This window comes from Nuphar pumila, chromosome 7 (assembly GCF_984573655.1).
Source record: "Nuphar pumila chromosome 7, dmNupPumi1.hap1.1, whole genome shotgun sequence".
NCBI lineage: Eukaryota > Viridiplantae > Streptophyta > Magnoliopsida > Nymphaeales > Nymphaeaceae > Nuphar > Nuphar pumila.
Window position 1 is genome coordinate 18606189 of NC_143255.1, and position 24814 is coordinate 18631002.

General features: G+C 39.5%; 1 protein-coding gene across 1 annotated transcript; it reads right to left on the bottom strand.

Moving 5' to 3' along the window:
- Positions 1-2804: 2804 nt before the first annotated feature.
- On the bottom strand, positions 2805-24480 carry LOC149831369 (uncharacterized). The gene is made up of 11 exons (XM_090013845.1): positions 24273-24480; positions 18037-18105; positions 17776-17958; positions 17290-17389; positions 17174-17204; positions 15718-15760; positions 12253-12405; positions 6863-9182; positions 4596-6033; positions 3322-3405; positions 2805-3153 (listed from the first exon to the last, which is right to left on the bottom strand). Exons 2-11 carry the CDS (start codon positions 18093-18095, stop codon positions 3089-3091), a joined length of 4476 nt encoding a protein of 1491 aa, XP_089869971.1. The 5' UTR covers positions 18096-18105; positions 24273-24480; the 3' UTR covers positions 2805-3088.
- Positions 24481-24814: the final 334 nt, after the last annotated feature.

The following is a 24814-nucleotide window of genomic DNA, read 5'->3' on the forward strand; positions in this document are numbered from 1 at the left end:
TCTCTCTCTCTCTCTCTCTGCACCGTCTCAATCAGACTTCGTAGATGTATTCAGCATAGTTTATTAGTTAGGGATGGTACCTTATATCATGTTTTGTACGTAAAAGATGCAATTTTTCAAGTCATGAAGTTTTGCTATATTGTGGGGCCATTGATCTTTGAAGATCTTAAAAGACCTACATGCACGTTACAATCACATGGTCCAAACTAAGAAATGTATATAAATTTATTTGTGGGATTTGTCTGTCAAAAAAATTAAAATTCATGGAAAATAATGGTTTCTACTAAGTGGTTGTAGGTGCACCTGGAGTGCCTTATATGTGTAAGCTTCCACTGTCACAATGAAGGACCCTTTTTATGGTTACAGACTATCTACCTTAAAAATCAAGCCCAGACATGCTTAGCAGCTCTCTCAGATACCATGTTGTTCACAAAAGTCTTTAACAGTAATTGTTTTTTTTAATGATGAGGAACCCTCGCCGAAAACCAGATCACTTGATGGGCCCACTTCCCTGCCAGTAAACCTCAGGTAGGTTGCTGACACCCAATCCCTTACTGAATATCTGATTTAGACATCCAAAAATTGGGTGCAGCACTTACGTTCAGGCTAACTTACCTCTGTTTTATTTGCATATTCCACTTCGTCCAATAGTCTCCATAAGATTCCATATTAAAAAATGGTTTATACTAAATAGTTGAAATCCATCAAGCAACATGAAGATATCATGAATCCAATTGTTTGCGGGTGCGGTTACATGAAAATTGAGGATGGCATGATGCAATGTTGTCAGAATCGTATCGAATGTTGATCGGTTCGGTTTAATTAATTTTAATAATTTTAAGTGGATTTAAAGTTTTTTTTTAGTAACATGTGTCATCTGATGGTGAAAAGATGACTGATTTAGCTATGATTCGGTTCATTGTCTGAATCGTCTGATTTTCTGAATCGTTTTGAAAATCGATTTAGGGCCGATATTGATTTTGACTACATTGGTATGAAGCATCTTAAAGAGGTTATGCACACATATACACGCACAGAGAGAGAGAGAGAGAGAGAGAGAGAGAGAGAGAGAGAGAGAGAGAGAGAGCTGAAGCGTTGGAAATTCCTTCCGATTTATGGTTGCTCTTCTGGCAGCATAGAACCCCAAAGCTACCCTTTGTCCCTAGGTAGCCTGCAGTTTTGGCTTGCGCAACATTGATGCCCCCTTCTGGCGTTCAACTCATAATATACAGGGCTAGAAGTCTCACGCACTCGCCACCTAGCCAAGTGGCCTTGCCCGCCAATTAGTAGGACCAAAATTGTCTCCTTATGTGGCATATGGTTAGATGGATGCTTAGATGGATGTGTGGAAATACAATAAAAGATAAGATTCGGAACGAAGAGATACGTAAGAAGGTAGGTGTTGCACCCATTGAAAATAAGATGCGAGAGAATCGTTTACGGTGGTTTGGACATATTCGGCGAAGGCCTAATGATGCTCCAGTTAGAAGGTTGGAGAAATGGGAAAATATATTAGTTAAAAGAGGTCGGGGTAGGCCTAGGAAGACTTGGATGGAGATGATAGGAAAGGATATGAATGCTTTGAACCTCACCGAGGACATGGCGTTGGATAGAAATGATTGGAGGAAAAGGATTCATGTGGAAGACCCAAAATGAATTTCTTTTTTGGTTCATATCGCTGACCCCAATTGTTTTGGGATGAAGGCGTAGTTGTTGTTGTTGTTGTTGTTGTATGTGGCATATGGTTGGTAAAACCCTTGAGGTCCCCCTGTCCAATGGGGAGTACACCCAGCTTCCACCTTGGAGCAAGGGACACCACCCAGTTTCGAACTTGTGACGTCCCATAAACTTGGTGACATTCACAATTCACCTCTTCCAGATGAGCGGAGCCCTTGTGGGCTGTCAACACTTGCTCTTCGTAACCCACAGTGAGATCAAGAATTTATCATTGACCCTTGACATAGTAAACGTGAAGGCAAAACAAATGACACTGTAAATCAAACTTACTGGTCTGAACTTGGTCCTTGATTCATGATTGGCACACTTGCTGAGTCAACTCGGCCCAATGTCACATACCAAAAGGCTTTAACAAGTCAGGCGCAACTCATCCTTGACTTAAGCTTAAACAAAACAATGTCTTTTCAATGCAAAAAAGGAACATTTTGCAGCTGATAACTTGGGATCTGGACTGACTTCAATTTGAATCATGGAGTTCGCCAACCATGCCTTGCTCAAGTTGCAAGCTGGAAACTTCAAGGAATGTTTTAGGAGAGCTTGAAAATGAAATATGCTGGTGGATTTGAGCCCAAGGATGTCAGGGTGCAACAGTATTAGGTTACTTAACTCCATAAAATAACACAAGCCTACACCTGACTCTTACCACTACACGTTTTTACAAGGGTGTTGTGCCAATTGGAACCTTCGGAAGGCCGTTATATATCCATGTGGATTATTAGGCAAAAGAAAGGGTTTGCATGTAGGCTTTTGATTACAGACACACTGCAGTGTAAAGCCTCTCATGAAGAATTGCATGCAAGCAATGAAACAGACAGGAACTATTAAGAATATAGCCACTAACTGAATCTTAGATTTGAGCAAATGATTTTACATTCAGAAAAACAAAGCTCGAGGAACAGAAGCAACCGCAGATGGAGCTGGTTGTAGCATAACAAGATTCTTTCTAAACCTTTTCAGTTATCGTAACTCGCCCAAAGAAAAAGCGTTTGGATTATCTAAGTTTGAGGTCATCAAGTGCCCAAATCATCGATAAAAGATAATTTAAAACATGACAAATCACCACATTCTGAAGAGGCAAAAACTGCATTGTTCAATTACAGCAAACATACAATAGATCGGCACCAATTGGCACAGTTTGACTCATACAATCTACGGAAATTACCAGCAAGCTTCTTCAAGTCACTGCAAGAAAAAAATCAACACCTTGCAGTCCTTCCCATCATATTGCTTGTTTCCCCTGCTGATGGTGGATCATAAAGAAAAATGAAGATAACATGTATCAAAGCTACGATTCTTACAATATATATACTTTGGCCCTGTAACCTAACCAGCTTGCCATGATTCTACATTGTCATCTGAGCTTGGACTCGCTTCCTTTGCTTCGAAAGGTTGACAGCGAGAAAAACGAACGCGGTGCTGCAAAGTTCAACACAAGTAGCATAAAGATTAGCAATATAGGAAAAAAAAACACAAGTTTATCACATGCATAATCCACATCAAATTACTGGAAACTTCATAAAGTCGACTTGAAGAAACAATAAGATGTCCAAAATGTCATGTTAATAAGCAAATTATTGGGTTCACCTTTCAGAGAGCTTCCAGATAAATGGTCCTCCCTCAATTTGAAGTTTGCTGGAGGAGCAGGAATCGAACTCCGCAGTGATTGAACTACAAAAGTTTTAACATAAAGTGAGCAGGCAAACATTGAAAACATAAAAACTACAAGAGGATCGCTTGATATGGAAAAAAAAGCTTGAAAAACTACAAAATATGGAATAAATAGAGAGAGAGAGGGGTGGAGGCTCAAGGTAAACATCTCCCTGAGTTTAACAGTAAAAAGCATTATTACTAGGCTCTTAGGGTGAATATGTGCATTTCCTTGAGCTCAGGGGTAAAAAGGGTCACAAAGATTATATATTTTGGGTCACTAGGTGGCTGTGGTCACTTAGAACAGTTGAAATATTAAACCCTGTATGCAGAGGCTAATTAGGCCATGGTCTGCATAACACAAACTAAAATTCAGAACCTATATGTGTTCCTTGGTGAACTAACAGCATCTGGAAATTGAGAAATGACTAAATCCAACTTAGCCCAGACCACTAAAAGATCAATCGCGCCTTGATACAGAAAAAAATTAGAGCAAGTGGTTTCTATATTTTACCAGCCAAGCATAGAGTTGGAGCAATGGAGATACTGAGTGGTCCTCTAGCAATTGCCCAAGGCATGAGGAAGTTTACTGATGCTATACATCTATTGAGCCATATACAATGACCCAAATCATATATCACCAGTAAATCCACTGTGATTCTATAGGCACCCACTCTAACCATACTCCATACGAAGCAACTGTTTTCTAGTTTTAGACTACAGCATCTTGAGCCAAGAAGTTGAGATATGCAACGGGCACCAATTCAAATTTCAGAATGAATCACGGAAGTCCAGAGATAGACCAAGGGTCTGTTTGTTTCATTCCCATGAAAGGGCAAGACCTTTCATGAGAAGGGGCACAGATTTATAAAAATCCTGTCAGCTCAGCCTTCCCATGAGAAAGCTTTCATGTGTAGAGGGGGGAGTATGGATTTACATATAAAAAGTGGTAGGTGGTGGGAAAAAATGAGACTTGTCACCATGACACTTTCCCACCATGATCATTTGATGTTTGTTTCATTCATGGTGGGAAAGGAAAAGAAAAAGATTGCCAGCTCAGCACTTTCCCATGAAAGTTGCATGAAACAAAGGAGCCCTAGACAATCTTTATGCACTTGAAAAATGTAACAAAAATATTGAAAAGATGATAAATATACTCATCAAACTGCATATAAGCAGAAAAGAAAAAATGAAGAGACATAATAGCTTACTTGATTCTTGTTCTTGGAAAATCTCTCCTTGAAAGCCATCATATGCAAGCTGAGACTGCAAGAACCCCATCCTTGATTTTCTCAGGTCCTCCGATGACCGATTTGCCAGATCATGGCCATCTTCAGTGTCGTCATCTCCTTCAGAAGCAGTAGAAGCTGAGACCCAATCTGACACAAGATTTTCTGATCCTTTACTCTTCCTCCCAAACTTAAGAAGCCGCTTAAAACCCTTCTTTACATCCTTGCGAGGATGCTGTGAGGCAGTTCCTTCTAAAATTGGTTTCTGAGTGCTTTCCCATTTTTTCCTCATCCGAGCTGCATCTGCCTCCATCAGATGAGACAAAGGATGGGTGGTCCATGATGCAGGACTTCCAGTTGGTGAGTCCACAGACGCATCAACATCAGATGCCTCAAGGCCATAGGAGAATGGGTGCTGTACACGTGAGTTCCATGATGCAGGACTTTCTTCTCCCTGGGAATCACGTGTGGCACTCAACAAAGGATTAAAATGAGAAGAAACAGAAGATAATGCCACCGACGAATCATTCACCTGAGAAATGAAGTTCATACCATCACCATTTTCAAACCCAAAATCTCCAGATTTTTCGGATTCCTGGCTCATGCAAGCTTTGTCATTGTCAGAGTCAGCATGAAAGTCTGTGTCCTTGGGAGATTTTTCAATTGGTGTACCTTCAACCTCTTCTTCATCTTTGTCAATGTCTGCACCAGATTGTTCATCTAGTTCAGTGTCCTCATTTTTTAAACTCTCTGCAGCCATTGAAGCCTTCAGTTTAGCAATACCAGGCCCAGCACCAGGACCTATGCCATTACCCTTTCGGAGAAAAGGTTTAGAATCACCATTCTTTACAGGTCTGTCATAAAAGCTTTGTTCTGGTTCCTCCTTGGAGAACCTTAATGGTGTCAATGAGATGGTATCAGCGTTAAGAGAAGAACCATCCTTCAGCTCTCCAAGACCCACAGAACTTTTCCTCATAGACTGTGAGCGCCGCTGTTTATCATCCCTGGTCATCATGGCCTTCTCCTCATTAGTGCTCTTGCTGCGGGCATAGTTTCTAACTTGAGAGCGAGCTGAACCCCTAGTTGTTAGGGCTGATGGCCTTGAATTCTCTTTCCGAAAGTCAGAGAAGCTTGGCACTGACTGTGCAAGAGGATTTTCTGCTTGGCTCCGATGATTTCCGGTACTAGGGATTGATGGTTTGACAGCTGCAGCCCTTGATCCAGTGGTTCGGGGTGTGGATGATGACAAACTTCTGTTATGTAGAGTCTTTTTGCCCTGACTGATCTTTGAAGATACCTCATCTAAAACTGATTCACCATGAGCTTGTTGGGTTTCACAAGGGCCACCGGTATAATGTCTGTAAAATCTAGTTTCAGAGTTTTCCCATAAATCTTCCCCACTTTCAGAGCCATCTCCCTGCTGAAGCATTAATAAAATGAACAGAAATAAGTTTAAGGAAATAATTGAAATGAAAACTCGATGCATCACAATGGCATATTATAGAGTATTATTAAGTATGAGCAAAGAGACTCCTTTTCTCTAGTTCTGGATGCATTTATGCAAACAGTAGAATCAGAAAAAACCCTGTGCAACAATGTCTCAACCAAGTCTACATCAGCACTGATCTCCTTTTTAGACAAAGTCATGTGTCTGTAAAATAACTGGGTTTGTTCAGTTGACAAAACAACCTCAAGATGCTAGAACTTTTTAATTTCCTTGTCACTACTGAAGTACGAACTAAAAGCTGACTTTTCAGATATCTAATTATCCTTCAAAGTTTTAATTTTTAATAATTCAGGATGGTCACTTCAGAATATGATGCATGATCTGTTTGTACGTGTTAACTATTAAAAGATTAGCCTACAACTAGATGAAAGAAAACAAAAAAGAAAAAATAAAAGAGACACTTTGACTTGGGGAAACTGAAAGCCTTCTACTAGCTAAAAGGCACAACTCAACACACATCATCAGGATACATACTGTCAGAATCAAACTCAAATTCTACCAACTCACCTGTGAGTTGTCATCTAATGGGTGGAACCCAATAGCAACTCTTTCCTAGATCACCTGAGCTACAGCCAAATAGACTCAGGCTCGGAATGAGTTGCCTGAATGACAAACGAAAAGCATTGGGTCTTCAAACAATGATTTTAATCATATACATCTCAAATCATGCACTGTTATTTTGCTTCAAGGAGCAAACCAATTTCACAATCTTTCAAGTGGATAAGTAGAATAAAAAACATACCCGATCTCTGGATCTTGTGGATGCTCGAGCATTGTAGGACGGAAGCTTCTCTGTTCGTTGACGAGCATGAGCAGATATATCCTTTTTGCTTGTAAACTTTGCCCTCATTTCAGCACTGCTTTTTTCTAGGCTTTCTTGCATAGCTTTCATTTTGGCTTCCTTCTGTGCCCGTTTCGCTGCTGACTCTGCCCTGAGCTTTTCCTCACGCTTTTGCATATATCTCTCATAGAATAATCCCCTTGAATCATCCAAAGCCCCAGCAACATCTGGCAACCGACTTGAGGACTCACTGTAATCTTGAGAATCAACCATCTTCATCAACAGCTTTGCGTTAAAGTCCATCATCCCAGAACCCGCATTTCTAGAAGCCTCCATTACTGGATCTTGCACCACCTTTTCTTGCAATTGAAGACTACCAGCCTCCACAGCTGATATCTTGCCAACAGCTGGTTGATCATCAACAAGCTTGCTCCTCCGTCCACCACCTGACTGATCCCCAGGAACCCTAAGTTTGTGTGCAGCAAAAAGTGCTTCTAACTCGTTGGCCTTCACCGCGAGCTCATCATTCCTCTCCTGATTACCTTTTGACTGCCTTGTCTTCAGATTTGGCTCAACGGACACAGATGTACCCAGACCAGATGTCTCCAGATTTGCAGTAGCCTTCCCGTACGATGGATCCAGCCCTCCATGACTCTCTGCCGGTCGTCTACCAGATTCTGCTGCAGGCACATTCAAGCTTTCTTCCTTATGTACAGGAAGCTTGCTTTTTTCTGGAACAGTGGCTTGTCTCTGCAACTTCAACTCTCCGCAACCTGATTCTGGTGTTCTGCTATCCATACCCCTGTTCGAATGACTCTGGATATTAGTCCGCACTGACATTGCTGCTTCTTTCATTTCACGGTCTTCCTTCCTAACCAAATAAGCTCTAGCCTGGGGTAAAACTACAGGGGTTTTTCCTCCAACATCTGCCACGCTGCCAGCCGGAGAACTGACGGGCTGTGTCTGACCCACAGGACTATTAATTCCTCCTCTCAGACTGCCAAAAGAAGCAATAAATTGAGTCTGAACAGGAGGAATCTTGACCACAAAACCTTCCACATTCCCAGCAAAGCTTTTCACCTGTGTCGTGGCTGCTGGAGACGTGGTTCCTACATCTTGCACCCTTCCAGAGAAAACCCTAAGCTGGGAAGGAATTGCAGAGGCTTTAGACATCCCTACGTCTTCCTGGAAGGCCTTGAGCTGAGTACTCGTAGGTGCAGCTTTAGTTTCGACGTCTTCTTCCCTTCCCAACAAAGAGCCGGATTGAGAACGAGAAATTGCAGGTTCCTTCGATCGGTTATCCGTTGTAATCTCTTCTGTTCTGCGGGGAAAGACAGGCTTGAGCTGAGCATTTGTGGGCGCAACCTTCAGCTCAGAGTCTTCTTCCCTGGCTAACAAAGACCCAGATCGCGAACGCGATATCGCCAAGCCTTTTGGCCTGCTATCAGCTCCATACTGCACCCGGGAGTCGCCCGCATTCCTTGATAGATTACCATCAACAGCTATCCCCGGATGAATTGAATTATTCAGCTGTTTTTTCGGCCTCGATTCGTCGATGCCTGTTGGTGAAACACCAGCTTGCACCCGAGAAGCTGCAGAATCGAACTGGCTAATCGCGGTGGCCGAAGATGACGGCGACAACAGGTCCTCCTTGGGATCGATGCTCATGTCGCTGGCACCGCTCCATCGTCGAAGCACCGACTTCTCGGCTGGAACCGCGATGCCACCGGAATCTGTCGAGAGCCGACGTGCCTCGAACTTGACAACGCCGCCGCCGCCCTTGCTCCTGCCCGCCTCTCCTGACTGTTCCTTCTGCTTGCTCTCAAAGAGGTTGATCCGGTCCTGCACGCTCAGCCTCCTGGACGGCTGATGGCTGGGCTCAGGCGGCGCCGGCGATGGCGATGGTTCTCTCTCCGTCGAGTCCTTGTCGGCTGCGTCGCCAACGTCGCCTCTCTCGCTGCTCGACTCTCTCAAGTAGTGCCGCGGGGGTCGCGTCGCGTCAGACGAGGACGGCCGGGCTGGCTGGGACGTGGAGGTGGTGGTGACGGGCGCGTTTGGCGCGGCAGTGGCGGGGCCCACCGCCTCTATGGGCTTCGGGGCAGGCTGGTGAGACTGGGGACCGCCGGTGGTTCGGGCCGGCTGAGGGTCGGGTTCTGTAGCTAGGTCGTCGATGGACATGTCCGAACCCGAAGAAGATCGGACGTCTCGGTCGTCCTCCCTCCTCCATGGGCACAGCTCAGGGCGTCTTTGGCAAAGGGAGATGAATTTCTTGCACGCCTCGCTGGAGAGAGAGAGAGAGAGAGAGAGAGAGAGAGTCAAAATCTGACACCCAACATAACCCAGAGAACCGAAACAGAAAACAACAAAATCATGAGAAAACACAAAAGCCAAGAAGCAATGTGAATAAAAATGTTCCCACTATATCCCTGATTCAACAATCTATTCCCAAATAGACCCCAAAAAGAGGGAGTTGCATCCTATCAATGACATTTTGGGCATTGTTGCTTGAGAAGAATTACGGCTGTAACCTTCAGTATTTCCATAAATGACTATGCAGTAATTAGTTTTAAGAGTGGGAAATCAAATATTAAGCACATTCATGTTAATAGAAGAAAGGTTCAGCAGCTCTAATACAGAGTTCATTGAAAATGAGAATCATGTCCAGGACATTCAAATCACCTTAAGGGCAATCCAGTCAGTTCGTTAAAACTAACAATGCATGGAGTATGGTATAACATAAAACGTCACACAAACGACTGACATGTAGGGCAGAAAAACGAGGGTCCGGATTTCGAAGATACTGGACTTGGTAGCATCACTCGCATTCTTTTCATAAATGATGCATCGGCAAGGAAGCCAAGCCAAGATCTTGACCTTCCCCATTTGTTTTCACTAAAACCAATAAAAAGAAAAGCTAGCACGTTCGTGGGACCCGTTGAGGGCAGATCTTAGTGTCACCAACCAACCACAACTATTAACCTCGAGGCTCGAAGGACGAGGTTAGTGGCTGTGATTGGTGGGTGACATCCGTTTTATACTATCCGCTCTCAGACCCATTGCAGGGGCATCTACACAGGTTTGGTGTACCCCTTGAATTGAATTCATGGAAGGGCCCAACTAAAGCACTGCTTAGCCCTGAGACCAAACAAGGAAACGATTCCCTTGTTCAGGCTACTCGTGCCAGCCACTAAACAATGTACTTTCTAACGTGCAGAGAATTTACGAACATTGAAGGGAACCTGCTCACTTTCTTAATGGGGGAAATATGGTCATTCAACCAAGTTGCACATGATCATGCAGATAAGTGATATAATTGGGCCACCGCACTGTGAATCCAAATGCAATATCCAAGCTTATCTAATTCATCTATGATAGTGGATTTATACAAACAACACATGGAGAAATCACAAAGTTTATAACCATTTACCGTTCTGCATGGCCTCTAGAAAGAGCCACCCATACGTAAGGATGCACCGGACGGTCATGGTCCTTACTAGTACCACAAAGCTAACAATAAAATCACAATATATCACCTTTTTATGTGAATATCTTATTTCGTTATGATACTTCCAAAAATATGAGATGATTGACTAGGTCTGGGGTTTTGGAGTGGGACCTGTGGCTTGTGTATCGCTTCCTAAAAATATATTAGCATTGCCAACTTGTTTACGTCCCAAAGATTTAGTGCAGTCTTGGGCGTGGCTAGGTGTCGTTGAATTTAATCTAACGCAATGGTTAAGGAATAGGTTTGGTTTTTTCGCTAGTCTTGGAACTTGGCCAAAATACAAGCATAGCAAGATCCAATGGTCAAGAGTTCTTGGACGGTCGAATCAGATGGCTGCTCGGAGGCCAGATCATCACTATGGAGCTACCATCAAGGCCCCTAGTTGAAAAACTGATCAAAAGAAAATTGCATAAAAATTTTACAGAATGTTTGCGTTGCACAAAAGGCTTCCAAATTTGAGCATAAAAAGACCAGGATGCATCGCATTTAGAAATTAATTATAAAACAGGTGAGGAAGCATCTGGTGTTGCAGAGAACATCACTCGTATGAGTCAGAATCTGTGAGACCAAAAGAAGAAAAGAAAGCAAACTCTCTCTCTCTCTCTCTCTCTCTCTCTCTCTCTCTCTCTCTCTCTCTCACACACACACACACACACACACATGCACATGCACATGCACGCACCTGTAACAGAGAGAGAGACAGAGAGGGTTCTGGGACTTCTGGCAAGCAACAAAGGAAGCAGTCCCTTGTCAGGACTTTCAAAATTAAATGCAACCCCATTGCGCTGAATGTTTGAAATTAAATGCAATCCATTAAAGTGGGACATCCCTTCTCAATTTTCCACTATCCTACTAGGTCATGAAAATTGTCAACTAATATTACGGTCAAAATTCAGAGTTGCCTAGTCAATAGACCTATAAGAATTTGGAAAAATAAAGAGGCTCAAAGAGTCTCATAGGCACGCCAATCCAAGTTGACCCGACTCCAAAGCCTAAGTCCGACCGCCCTTTAGCCAAACATAAAGAAAAACCACCTACTTAAAGTTCAGGCTACCTAAGACAAACTTTGAAAAGGGCCAAAGGATTCAAAGATGAGCAGGTCAACCATATGCATCTCTTCCCATGCCAATTTCTCGACAAAACTTTGGATTTCCCACTAACCTCAAAAATGACCTAGGCTCTGTTGGGGAGACGTTGGGAGCAGTGAGCACAGCCGTGATGAAATCTGTGGATTTGGCAACAACATCCTCACAAGTACGTTTTTGAAATCCACCCATTTATAACACCATCTCCCCTCCCAATACCGCTCCCAAAACAGCGACTCCAATCAATGGAGACACTTGGGATTTGGTGAATCCCCTGTCACTGCTCCCAACTACAGCTCCCAAACAGAGCCTTAATCTCTCTGATCATCTGAATTGACTACTTAGTAGGAATTATTAAAACAACCCCACCCAACCCGTGTAACTTTCATGTTCGTCCTCAAAACATCTTTGTGACTTGCAGGAAAGAAAAACCTAGGTCAAAAACTTTTGAGATAAACCCCTTTTCCAGGAAAATATGCACAAACTTGAGCAGGTCATCAGAGCAATCATGCTGGACCAAAAAAAGAGTGCCACACCCATCATCAGAGTAGGTGTCACACTGTTTTGGTCAGGCAGTATTGGCCAAAACTTCATTTATCCGGTGGCACTAAGCCCACATCAGACAGTGGTGAATCTGGTGATCCTTTAAAATGGATAACCCACTCAAGTTTAGTTGAAAAGATTTCATGCTCCTTGCATCATTCACAAATAGAACTGAAAAAGGGCAAGGAAAATTAAACTGATGGAGACATAGTTCTTACTTCAGGCGATGGGCACGGAAACGTTCAGCAAAGAGGAGAAGCTCTGAGACATTGTCTAGGGTGAAACCTGCAGCTGTAGCTTGAGCACAGGCCATATTGAGGTCCTGCCTAACAGCCATGAGTCGAACATCTATGGCTCTCAAAAGCTCTCTCCTGAAAAAGTATAATAACAAAAACCCTGGTTAATCCAAACGCATTGAGCAAAAATGAAATTAAAAGGTAAGGAGATGGGTTTTTAAAACAAGGGTTCAAATCATAAAAGATATATGACAAATATATCAGATTTCTAGCCAATAAGTTCATTTGGGATATCATGTTAGGTTTGAAAGCGCCATGGTTTTCTGTTGTAGGCAAACTTTCCAAGCTCACACCAAAACAACAGTGAAGATGCCTATGGACTCGAGTAAGCTGGTAAAACATTCCATCTATGTGTCACGGACACTTCACTTAGCATGTGCATCATGACAAAACACTCAAAAAACACCAAGATATTTCATGGCTCTCGGCCACATGATATAAGTTAGTTTAGGAAAAATACATGAACATTGACTAGGCTTGTGTAGGAAAGTGAATGCCACTAAAATGTGCAGGTGAAGAAAATAAATAAAATATCAAACAGAAGGTCATGATGAGTGGCCAGGTATCAACTTCAATAGGATCAGTAGGTATGACATTCTGTATATCAAAATATGTACAATGATCAATTAGGGTATGTTGAGTTGCTCTTTTCAAAAAAGAAAAAGAAATCTCATGAGTTGGAATCTAATGAGACTCGAAATCATATGATTTGGAATCTCATGTGATTCCTTTTCTTGTGTTTGTTTAGTGAGAGAAAGGAATCACATTTGCATGAGATTCCACCTCACAAAAAAAAAAATAACAGTGCACCCCCTTTGAGCCCCAGCAGAGGGGATAGTGGAGCTTGCTGGTGGTGATTTAAAAAGCTCTTGATTATGAGTAAAAGTACAAAGTTACCATCCAAAAAAATTTGTCTCGAAGGGTGCTGCCGCCTTGCAACCCCTTGCCAACTTACCGCAAATTTGGTTCCGCAAAAATTAGAAATCTATATCAAGGTAGAAATAAGCTCCACACTCCTCAAACAAAGATGGCATTAGATGATTCGGCATGGCAATGTGGCACTCAAGTAATGAGTGAAAACCGATTGAAGATCTATTGCAACTATTTTCATAATATTTTTGTTTATGTAATATAAAAGTATGAGTCTTGTGGCATGTTCTTAATTGCAAGATATTTAATATTTTGTAGTGTTCTTGTGAGATAGTTGATGTTTGATGATGTCTTATGCAGTTCATAGAAACATAAAAGCTTCATATGTGATTTTATGGTTGTATTTTGTGCAACTCATCATTGTTTCATGTGTTATGATTTTTTTATAATCTTTTCTAGTTTTTTCTGATTTTTCATTAATTTTTTAAAAAAAAAATTGGTTTTTTTTAAAATTGGTTTTTTTTTTAAATTGATTTTTTTTTTAAAAAAATGAATTTTTTTATTAAAAAATTATGATTTTTTATGATACAATATGTATCTTATTTTGATCCTGACCGATATGTGTAGCGATACTTACAACCTTGGTAAAATGAGATTCAAAATCCCATTTGGATGAGATTTCAAATCTTATGAGGCTCAACCAAACATACCCTTAATCAGATAATACCATTATGAACGATAAATATCCAGTGTTTAAGATTGCTACATTATCCTACTACTTTTTTATTTTTATAAAGGAAGTGTTTTCCTCTCTAAACATATACTATAACAACAAAACATGCCTTGATTTATGCCTCCTTCAAAGGGCAGCTTTGGACAGATGTCGAGCTTTTTGAATCTGCTAGTTTATCCACCAAGAAAATTTCATGTTATTACCTATCATATTCCTCTAGATGCAGGATCCGGTCTCACATGAATCCTCAAAATGCACATATTCCAAGGGACATAGGTGAATCCCCTAATCAGTTTGATAAGATGCTGAACCAGTTTGAAAGCGGATACCATTTGAATGAGAAGTGTATCATGCAAAAAGCCATGTACCATTTCTCCAGGATTGTCCCTCTATTGTTTTTCCAGATTCTCTAGCTTGACCTAAATATGGTAGAGTACAAGCATGCAAATTATCCACTCTTTTTCATAACTTTGCATAAGGAGGCTGGTTAAAGAGTAGTAAATTTCATCATGTACTGTAAATATCATATCATGGCTTACTGGTTCTTGCAGATGGGGCTTGCCTCAATAGTCTCTAAAGAACCTTCTTAAGTATCCTGAATTGCATCACTCCTATCCTAGGAGAAGCTTGGCTTCTCTTTGATTGATGGTTCTTGTGGCAAGATCATGAGGCTATGATCAGAAGGGAGAAAAAAAGTATTGCCTGGAAGTGTTCCGTTACTATAGGAAGAGTTGAAACCATACCCACCAGGTTTGCTGGTGCCAATGGCCAAAGACCCTGGTACATGGGTAGGACCATTTAAACAGAAAAAACATTCCAGTATGCTTGGGACACCAAGCCATAGGTCACAGTTTGCTGCCCAAAGTTCCGGGTAAGTATGGCTTGGGATGCCCTGTATAGCAATAACGAGCTGACCAAGGTCTGGTCCTATGTCAAGGACCATACCATGGGCTTTGAGAAAGTAATCAAGAACCAGTTAGTGATTCTTGTGGTCAACACGTGATTCCCAGAACCCAAAAATGGATGTCTGAAGTATTGATGAGGCATATCACAACATTCACAAGAGAAATTTGATCATAGTTACCAGAATTAATTATTTTAAAGTGAGAACCGTGACTCCCATGAAGCAGGAAGCAGAAGAGTTCTACAATCCCAAATCCATGACTGTGAATCTCAGTTCCCTTACATGGGAATCCTGATTATACAAACTGGGAATCCCGAGTCTTATCTTTACATGATTTCACATATTACTCCCCAATGAATCCCCATACTGCTTCCTACTCTCCCCACTTCTTGAATCCTCTAAAACTTTGAAATAACTGCTGCTTGATTCTGATTCTTATACTACTTCCCATTTCTAATTTCCACTCTGGCAACTATGAGTTCAATAGAAAGATATGGCAGAGCCCAGTCCCTCTTACATCACAAAAAATCCAGCAGCATTCCTAGCTTATAGTTGAGGGAGGTTCCAATTTGTGTTTGGAATGCAAGTCCTCAATTATCAAAGCAGAACCTGTGGATATTGCACGAGTGCACTACACTAATGCTAGAAAAGCTTTGATTATTGTCAAGAGATAAGTGACCATACAAGATCTTTTCTTAGGTTCAGCATTCTAATGGTGTTCAAAGCTATAAATTCTCTCTTTTGTGAAAAAGTATGAGTGAGAAAAGAGTGTTGCTGCAAGGAGTTGTCACAGAATATATCTAAAGTTTCAAACAAGAGTATTTATGTGTGGTAAAACTTAAAATGTTAGCTAATTATAAAGCATTGTCAGAGAACTTACTTAGATGTATCTGCTGCTGCTGCAGCAGCTGCTTGGTTTTCATCTGCAACAAGGATTAAAATTAAAACATTAGTTGTACCACAATGGTAGTATGGTAGTATCAACATCACTAGCAGAACAATTGCAAAATGTTACTAGCTGGGTGAAGGATAAAGAAAATACAACAAAGTAAGTATTTAGGACAAAACCACCATATTAAGTGCAAAACCCAAAAGTTACGACTTGTATGTGCAATGTGCATCATTGCAGCTCATATCTTTTTTATGAACGGGCATCATATGTTCAGATTAAAGCTCTCAACCTTTTCTTTCCTTCAGAGTTTCCTTCCATTGTGTGTCATGCACTAAAGACTGTTACAATTAAAACACAAAATACCAACCACAATCCTTTACAAGCCTGACATGGAAAGCAAACTATAGTTTCTTATGACTTCTGATTCTCTGTAAAACTAAAAGCTAACCACAGACCCTGAGATATTTCAGAAAAATAGGAAGATATGACCGTCATAGATCTTTAGAAAATCTTCAATATGGATAACCCAAAACTGCAGAGAAATTTTTTATGTCGCTTGAATGCAAATGGCATTTGCACTAGCTGGAGGAGAGACCTTTCTGAATGACGTGAGCCGTATCCCAAAATATGTAACGCAATCTCTCGTCAATATAGTACATTGAATGACCCTCTAACTTCTATTTGGTAATTCACTTAAGCAAGGAGGTAAAGAAAGAAGAGTGACCATCCCAAAGGAAATTCCAAATATCCTTTCTGAAGAACTTAGTAGCATATTTCAAGAAAGAAGCATGAAAAAGGACAAGCATAATTAATATTTCAAGGACAAAAAAGCAGTTAAAAGAACATGGTCCAACATTAGAAAAGTATCTTAATTTTTTTCAAAAATATTTTCTTTGGAGGTAAAGAAGTGCATCCTATCTACATCTCTTGCAAGGAGGAAACAGAGTATAAATCTTAACTCATGTCAATATGGGTACATGTTGACATAATCTTCGCATCATTTTTCTGAAAATTAATCTCTTGCAACAAAGGAACATGGTATAGCTCTTATACCATCAATTCAAAAAGTAAACCTTTTAGAAATAAAGACAATAGATAACGATTGAAAATACCAAAATGTGTCTTCAATAGATGCAAGTGCAAAAAGTTTATCACCATTAAACTACACAGCCAACTTATAAGAAGAGACAGAAAAGATGGAAAGATACAACATGTTATCTTCAGAATGAGTATCAGGTATTTTATTCAGGAGGATGAGCACAGCTAGTACCAGGAACAACAACCATAATCCAATTGGTTTACCATCATGTATAAGCTTCTCATGAAGATTTTTGCAAGCATCGTATAATTATAATATATCAGAACTGACAATACAGTATGAATAGCAAAGAAAGAACGAGACCGAACCAAAAAGGTTTGAAGTAGACAGGTCATCCACACATACCCATTGCATCACAGAGTTGATCCCCTGCCCCCTGAATAAGGGAAAAGAATTGCCAGTGAAAATGATGTAATTGTTCTTGATAAGGTCTGCCATAAATGGAATATAATGTATAGAACCTGTGAATAGATTCTCCTAGCAGCTTCTAGCTGGGACATCTCTGCATCAAATGTATTGACCATCTCTAAGACCTCAGGTGTGCTAACAAACCGAACAAATCTGCAATAACACGTGAAATTGTAATAAGATGAAGCAAAATTCATTCAGTCAGACTGCCTTGTTTACTAGCATATAACTTGTTCTAACAAATAAAAACAGTGCATGGAAATTTCATACTGCAGAGAAACAACGGAATAAACCTGAATGACTATGTTACATGAGTGTCCAGTGTACCCATGTTGACGCCGGTAAAACTGAATGACTAACTAAAATGGGTAATTCAAAATGCTTGTACTTCTAGGTGCTGGTGCTACTGCTAGGTGCTTCCATATACATACACATATGCACACACCCTTCTTATAAAAAACATGTTAGACCAGTGTACCCTTGTACCACATACCCATACAGACATCCATGTGACTTAGCTGAATGAACACTTTACAAACCTTTCTAATGTCCCTTTGGTGAACCATGTTCCACCATCTTGATTTTTCTGGACTTCAAGCTTTATTATCTGTACTGCCTGAACTACCTGCTCTTCTGCTACCCGCAAATGGGTAACAAAAGGTTTCAGAAGCCCAGATGCAAGTTTTTCAGTTTTTCCTTCCCCAGAGACAAACAACTCACACCTGAAAAAGTAAATTAGTCGGATAAGAAATCCAATCATGCCCTGCAATCCAATAAGGAGTTCAATAGAAAAAACTCACCTTGACTTCTTTGGTGATAGCTGAAACACCGCATAATCAAGTGCTGTATCAGATTTCATTTCCTCCCCCCTAAGAAAGCTGAGAGCAGTGTCAGTATCAGCAAAAGAGATTCTTAAAAAGTTTCACCCAAGGCTCTAGAACAAATAAGTCACTGAAGAAATGCAAGAAAAAAAAACCAAACACAAGGATCACAACAAAACCTAGTAAAACAATAGAAAGTTGGTCATGAATCTGGCATAAGCATTGAATGCTTTGTCAGTTATGTATTGTTACTAATGAGCGTTATAACTACTTTACACATGCATACATACATACATATATATGTGTGTGTAAATATGTGAAACAACTATTGCAAACAAGGGTTTTTTATTTTATTTAATTCTCACCGTATAGATGTGATCACGTGCTTGATTTCATAGAGATCAGCTCTTAGATCGTCCAATTCCATCATGTGACAAGTTTTTATAGGGTTTGAAAATCAACAGCTAAAAATTTTCATAAATATTTAAGGCTTAAAATATCTTTCTTTTAAATTGAAAAGACTTGATCTAGGTGTCGAATCCTAGCAAATCAATCATGCTGAACACATCTACGAGGCCAGTTTTGCTAAAAAGTGTCAGAAAACCCACTTCACAGGTATGGTTCGCATATTATCATCACCATACAAACATACATATATGTATATAGGAGTCACTACAATATGAGAACTAGAAATATGGGCATTTCCAATGGCTTTAGCAAATCCAACCATGTGGATGTGTTCAGCATGGTAAATTTGCTAGGAATCAACTGTTGGATTGTGTATTTTCGATGAAAAAATGTGATTTTCGAATGCTTGAATATTTATAAAGATTATGAGCCATTGATTTTAAAGCCTTCAAAAATCTCGTTTATGCATCATAATCCGATGATTCAAGAGCTGGTCTTATAAAACCAAGCATGTGGATCACATCCATATGGTTAGATTTAAGAAAAAATAACAGAAAATCCATGAAAATCGCAGTTCACATGGCAGTTCTCATATTTTCAGTTCTCATATTCTAGTGACTCATGTATATAGATAGATAGATAGATAGATATAATTATTTATTTATTTATATATGGATACAAATTACCAAATATGTGAACTGCATAGGAACTGTGATTTTTTTGACACATTGTTTGTAATCGGCTCCTCAGATGTGTTCGTCATGGTCCATTTGCTAGGAATCAAAACTTATACAGTGTTCTTCCGATGAAAAAATATGATTTTTTGCAGCTTAAATGTTTACGGAAATTTTGGGCCATTAATTTTCAAAACCTACACGTGTCGAAATCGGGCAATCCAAGAGCCAGTCTCTATGAAATCAAGCACGTAGAACACATTTGTATGGTCAGATTTCAAGAAAACAATGAAAAAAAAGACCTCAAAAATCTCAGTTCACATAGGAGTTCATAGGATTGCAGTTAGGAGGATTGTATTACTATGTGTGTGTAGTATATATTTAATACAGACAGTTGTAGGTACAATTTGGAATCTCACAATGCAAGTTGTTTTGACTCAATCTAACCTAGTAGATGTGTTCAACATGCTTAATTTAGTGGGAAAAAATCTCGGATCATGTTCTTTCTGATGAAAAACATGTTTTTTTGAGTCAGAAAATACCAATGCATCCATACCCATCGATTTTTGGATCACTGGAAAAACCTGTATACAGGACCGATTTCAGTGATACAAAAACTGGTCCCCACTAATAAAAACCTCAGTCACAGCGGCGATATTTTCAAAATATCGGGATATTATTGTTGTATTTTCAGCAAACGATATTATAGGTAAAATATCATGATATTTTGAAAATATTGCCAATTTCATTATATTGTGATATTATCACAAGCAAATCACAATATTTTTGTGATAATAACGTGATATTATCAATAATTTTTACTGTTCTCATTTATTTTCTACATCTTAAATGTGCTTTTCTTCTTTATTTTGCATTTTTTCTTATTTATTTTATTATATATGTATTTTTTTATCTAAACATGATATTTTCTAAATTATTTTTGTTATTTTTATATTTAAAAAAAATTGCCTCGAGATTTTTCTGAGATTTATCACCAAATCTATAATATCACGAGAAATAGCCTCGCCATGGTATAGCCAATATTGATATTCGTGACTATGATAAAAACATGTAGATCACATAGATGTGAGAAAAAGAAAAAGCACAGTTTTTGTTAAGTCGATTGTAAATACAATCTATTAGGCATGTCAACAGGTTGGATTCAGATGGAAGCAGATAAAATTGAATCAGATCCAACCTAATCAGATTCGGAGTCTGATGGAAAAAGTTAAAACCAAATCCGGATCTGACTAGCTTAAAACCCTTTACACTTAATCGGGTTCGGGTTTTAGTCAGATTCGGATTTTAATCGGATTCAGGTAGGATGTCGAATTACATCCGACCCATTGAAATCTTACCCATTTATGTGTGTTGTGTGTGTGTGACTGTGTTTTAGGAGTTTGGAGGTACATACAGGTGTTGACACATTTAGAATTGTCATGTTTATTTATTAGAGGTCATTACTGGTGCTAACCAAGAAATTTGAGCATAAATAGTGCTCACAACGGTCAAAAGATCACTCCATCTTCAGGGAATGTAACTGGGGCTGGTGATACCTGAATTTCCAAATTGCTACCATAAGGTCTGATGGTAATAGTTGCCCAAATGATATATTGCTGACATACTGAGTTGTGACTATGGCTTGTAAGTGTAATTGCTATTTTACATTTGCTGGTAAACAACTAGGAATTCTAGTTTCATATCCCATGAAAACAATGATGACATTCCTATATTCCAAAAAACAGTTAAATAATATAATCCTAGTAAGGTATCATTTCATAGATAAAACAGAGTATCTTTTATCCCCAGAAGACCTCTTGTGGCAACACTCTGAAACAGAAAGGAGTTGAAGAGAAAACACAGACACATAGAAATGACCCAAATCCATAATCCTTCTATTGAATGCCCCAAAAAACTTGAGGTTGCTATCATTCACTTATCCGCAGAATGGACCTCAAATATCATGATGGAAAATCTGGTTTCCATTATAACATCATCAAACACCAGCATTTTAGTTACCCAAATGTGTTTGGATGTGGTATATTATGGTTGTAACCATTACAACCAGATCCCAGATTCTCATGGTTATTCCATCAATGTATCTGACAGTGTCTGAACACTATAATCCCATTGCTAAATAAAGAATGTGCCGAATGGTTGTGACCTCTTCATAGTTTCATGAGCAAACATTACTTATCCCAGCAGAAGTTCACAATAACAAAAAACAGGAGATGAGTGACAAAACAACAAAAATACAGCATGTCTTCTGCTGATTTTAGCACATATTACTTGGAACCAGAACTAAGAACGGAGAACCTGTGAATCAAAAACTCATTTCAAGATTAGATAAGATGTCATGACTCCCAACATTACAATGGCAACTATGAAATAGCTACTTTAAACAAGGAGAGCTGATCTTCATGCATTAGTCGACTCTTCCGCTCTGGGTATTGATTTTTCATGAACTCAATCATCCTACTCCTATTCACAAAAGAGAGACAGCACAAGGCGTACAAATTGTATTCCTTTCTAACTTATCCTTTACAAAGTATCTATTTTTATCACCAGCTCTATTTTGTAAGGTGGTCATAGAACTATGACAAAGCTATACCAATCCCCAGCAAAAAAACGTGATGAAAAATGAAAAAGACGCACGTCAGATAAATCAAACTCAGCAGTTTACTAAACTTCTTTCTGGATGCAAGCACTTGCAGAGTTTAAGTCCCATATTTCTATGTAAAAGGTGCAACATTTGTTCGGCAGAACTAAAACCCGACCAATGATTTTCAGTACAGAACGTAAAGTAAAGTATCGTCTAAGATCTAACAGTTCCTCGGCGTCTATGGAAATAACAAGAACTAAATATTTTAGATCGTATTCACCATTAAAGAAATAAAATTCAAGGTAAGTTTCAGGCATAGTATACAGACAGTGAAGCATAAAAAAGAATCTGACTAGTTACATGCAAGTAACAGTTCTCGTGCGAAAAAATGAAGGTGATTTTTCTGCATCACGTTTTGATAGCTGCACATGAAAAGATCGTGCCTTTAATAAAAAGAAATACTCGAATTCACCTAAATTTCCAAATAAATAAAGCAAAAATCTGAACTTTTTCCGTAATACAAGCACTAGCTCATAGAATCACTTTCTCAAACAAATCAAAACTAACAATCGAAGCGATTCATCCCAATTTCGACGCCAGAAAGCCAGAAACGCCAAAATCGACAATGCATCAAGGATCACCAAAAAAAACCCACGTTTACCAATCACATTCATTATCAAGACACCAAAACCTACAGTAACATCCTCAAACAGCGAGACAGCACAAGGCGTACAAATTGTATTCCTTTCTAACTTATCCTTTACAAAGTATCTATTTTTATCACCAGCTCTATTTTGTAAGGTGGTCATAGAACTATGACAAAGCTATACCAATCCCCAGCAAAAAAACGTGATGAAAAATGAAAAAGACGCACGTCAGATAAATCAAACTCAGCAGTTTACTAAACTTCTTTCTGGATGCAAGCACTTGCAGAGTTTAAGTCCCATATTTCTATGTAAAAGGTGCAACATTTGTTCGGCAGAACTAAAACCCGACCAATGATTTTCAGTACAGAACGTAAAGTAAAGTATCGTCTAAGATCTAACAGTTCCTCGGCGTCTATGGAAATAACAAGAACTAAATATTTTAGATCGTATTCACCATTAAAGAAATAAAATTCAAGGTAAGTTTCAGGCATAGTATACAGACAGTGAAGCATAAAAAAGAATCTGACTAGTTACATGCAAGTAACAGTTCTCGTGCGAAAAAATGAAGGTGATTTTTCTGCATCACGTTTTGATAGCTGCACATGAAAAGATCGTGCCTTTAACAAAAGAAATACTCGAATTCACCTAAATTTCCAAATAAATAAAGCAAAAATCTGAACTTTTTCCGTAATACAAGCACTAGCTCATAGAATCACTTTCTCAAACAAATCAAAACTAACAATCGAAGCGATTCATCCCAATTTCGACGCCAGAAAGCCAGAAACGCCAAAATCGACAATGCATCAAGGATCACCAAAAAAAACCCACGTTTACCAATCACATTCATTATCAAGACACCAAAACCTACAGTAACATCCTCAAACAGCGAGACAGCACAAGGCGTACAAATTGTATTCCTTTCTAACTTATCCTTTACAAAGTATCTATTTTTATCACCAGCTCTATTTTGTAAGGTGGTCATAGAACTATGACAAAGCTATACCAATCCCCAGCAAAAAAACGTGATGAAAAATGAAAAAAGACGCACGTCAGATAAATCAAACTCAGCAGTTTACTAAACTTCTTTCTGGATGCAAGCACTTGCAGAGTTTAAGTCCCATATTTCTATGTAAAAGGTGCAACATTTGTTCGGCAGAACTAAAACCCGACCAATGATTTTCAGTACAGAACGTAAAGTAAAGTATCGTCTAAGATCTAACAGTTCCTCGGCGTCTATGGAAATAACAAGAACTAAATATTTTAGATCGTATTCACCATTAAAGAAATAAAATTCAAGGTAAGTTTCAGGCATAGTATACAGACAGTGAAGCATAAAAAAGAATCTGACTAGTTACATGCAAGTAACAGTTCTCGTGCGAAAAAATGAAGGTGATTTTTCTGCATCACGTTTTGATAGCTGCACATGAAAAGATCGTGCCTTTAACAAAAGAAATACTCGAATTCACCTAAATTTCCAAATAAATAAAGCAAAAATCTGAACTTTTTCCGTAATACAAGCACTAGCTCATAGAATCACTTTCTCAAACAAATCAAAACTAACAATCGAAGCGATTCATCCCAATTTCGACGCCAGAAAGCCAGAAACGCCAAAATCGACAATGCATCAAGGATCACCAAAAAAAAACCCACGTTTACCAATCACATTCATTATCAAGACACCAAAACCTACAGTAACATCCTCAAACAGCGTTTCGATGACGAAAAGGCTCGATTTCCGACAAACTACTCTAAAAAAACCTAGATTTCACCCGAAAAACGGCAGAATCTCTCCCCTAGATAGCAGATTATGACATGAATTTCGAAGATCGGAGCACAAGGATCCAAGCCTCTTAGTTCACGGATCCTAATCGCCGGAATTCTTACCTCCTGCCTGTCCGTCCGGAATCCGCCGAAGAGCGAGCAGGAAAAAGGTGGCGTCAAAACAAAAAAAGGATCCTCGAAACGCGACGCCGACTCCTCCGATCTTTCCCCTTCTCTCTCCCTCCCTCCTCCTCGAAACCCTAGAGAATCTCTCTCTCTCTCTCCGCCGACGAGGCCACGGATGACAGTGAAGAGAGAGGGGAAGGTGCACAGAGAGGGAGTCTTTCAAGTGGGAATTTTACTGAATTATCAAAAAGGGAAAAATAGGTTTAATGAAGTTACCAAACTGGGCCCGTGCTTCCGGCGTTGTCGGGAAGTTTTTGTCTTAGACGAAAATACCCTTCCGTAAGAACCTGATTTACGGAACAGTACCCCAGCCTCTATAGTTGGATCTTGATGATAAAAAAAAATGAAGCAGGTTATATGTTCTCCCCCGAACATGCAGCAGGTGCATGTTCTCCGGTCTAAATGAGTGCCACTTATGTAATCACGTGGGGCTCATTTTCCCATGTGTGTCGGCATCACTTAGCATTGAAGTCTGGTGC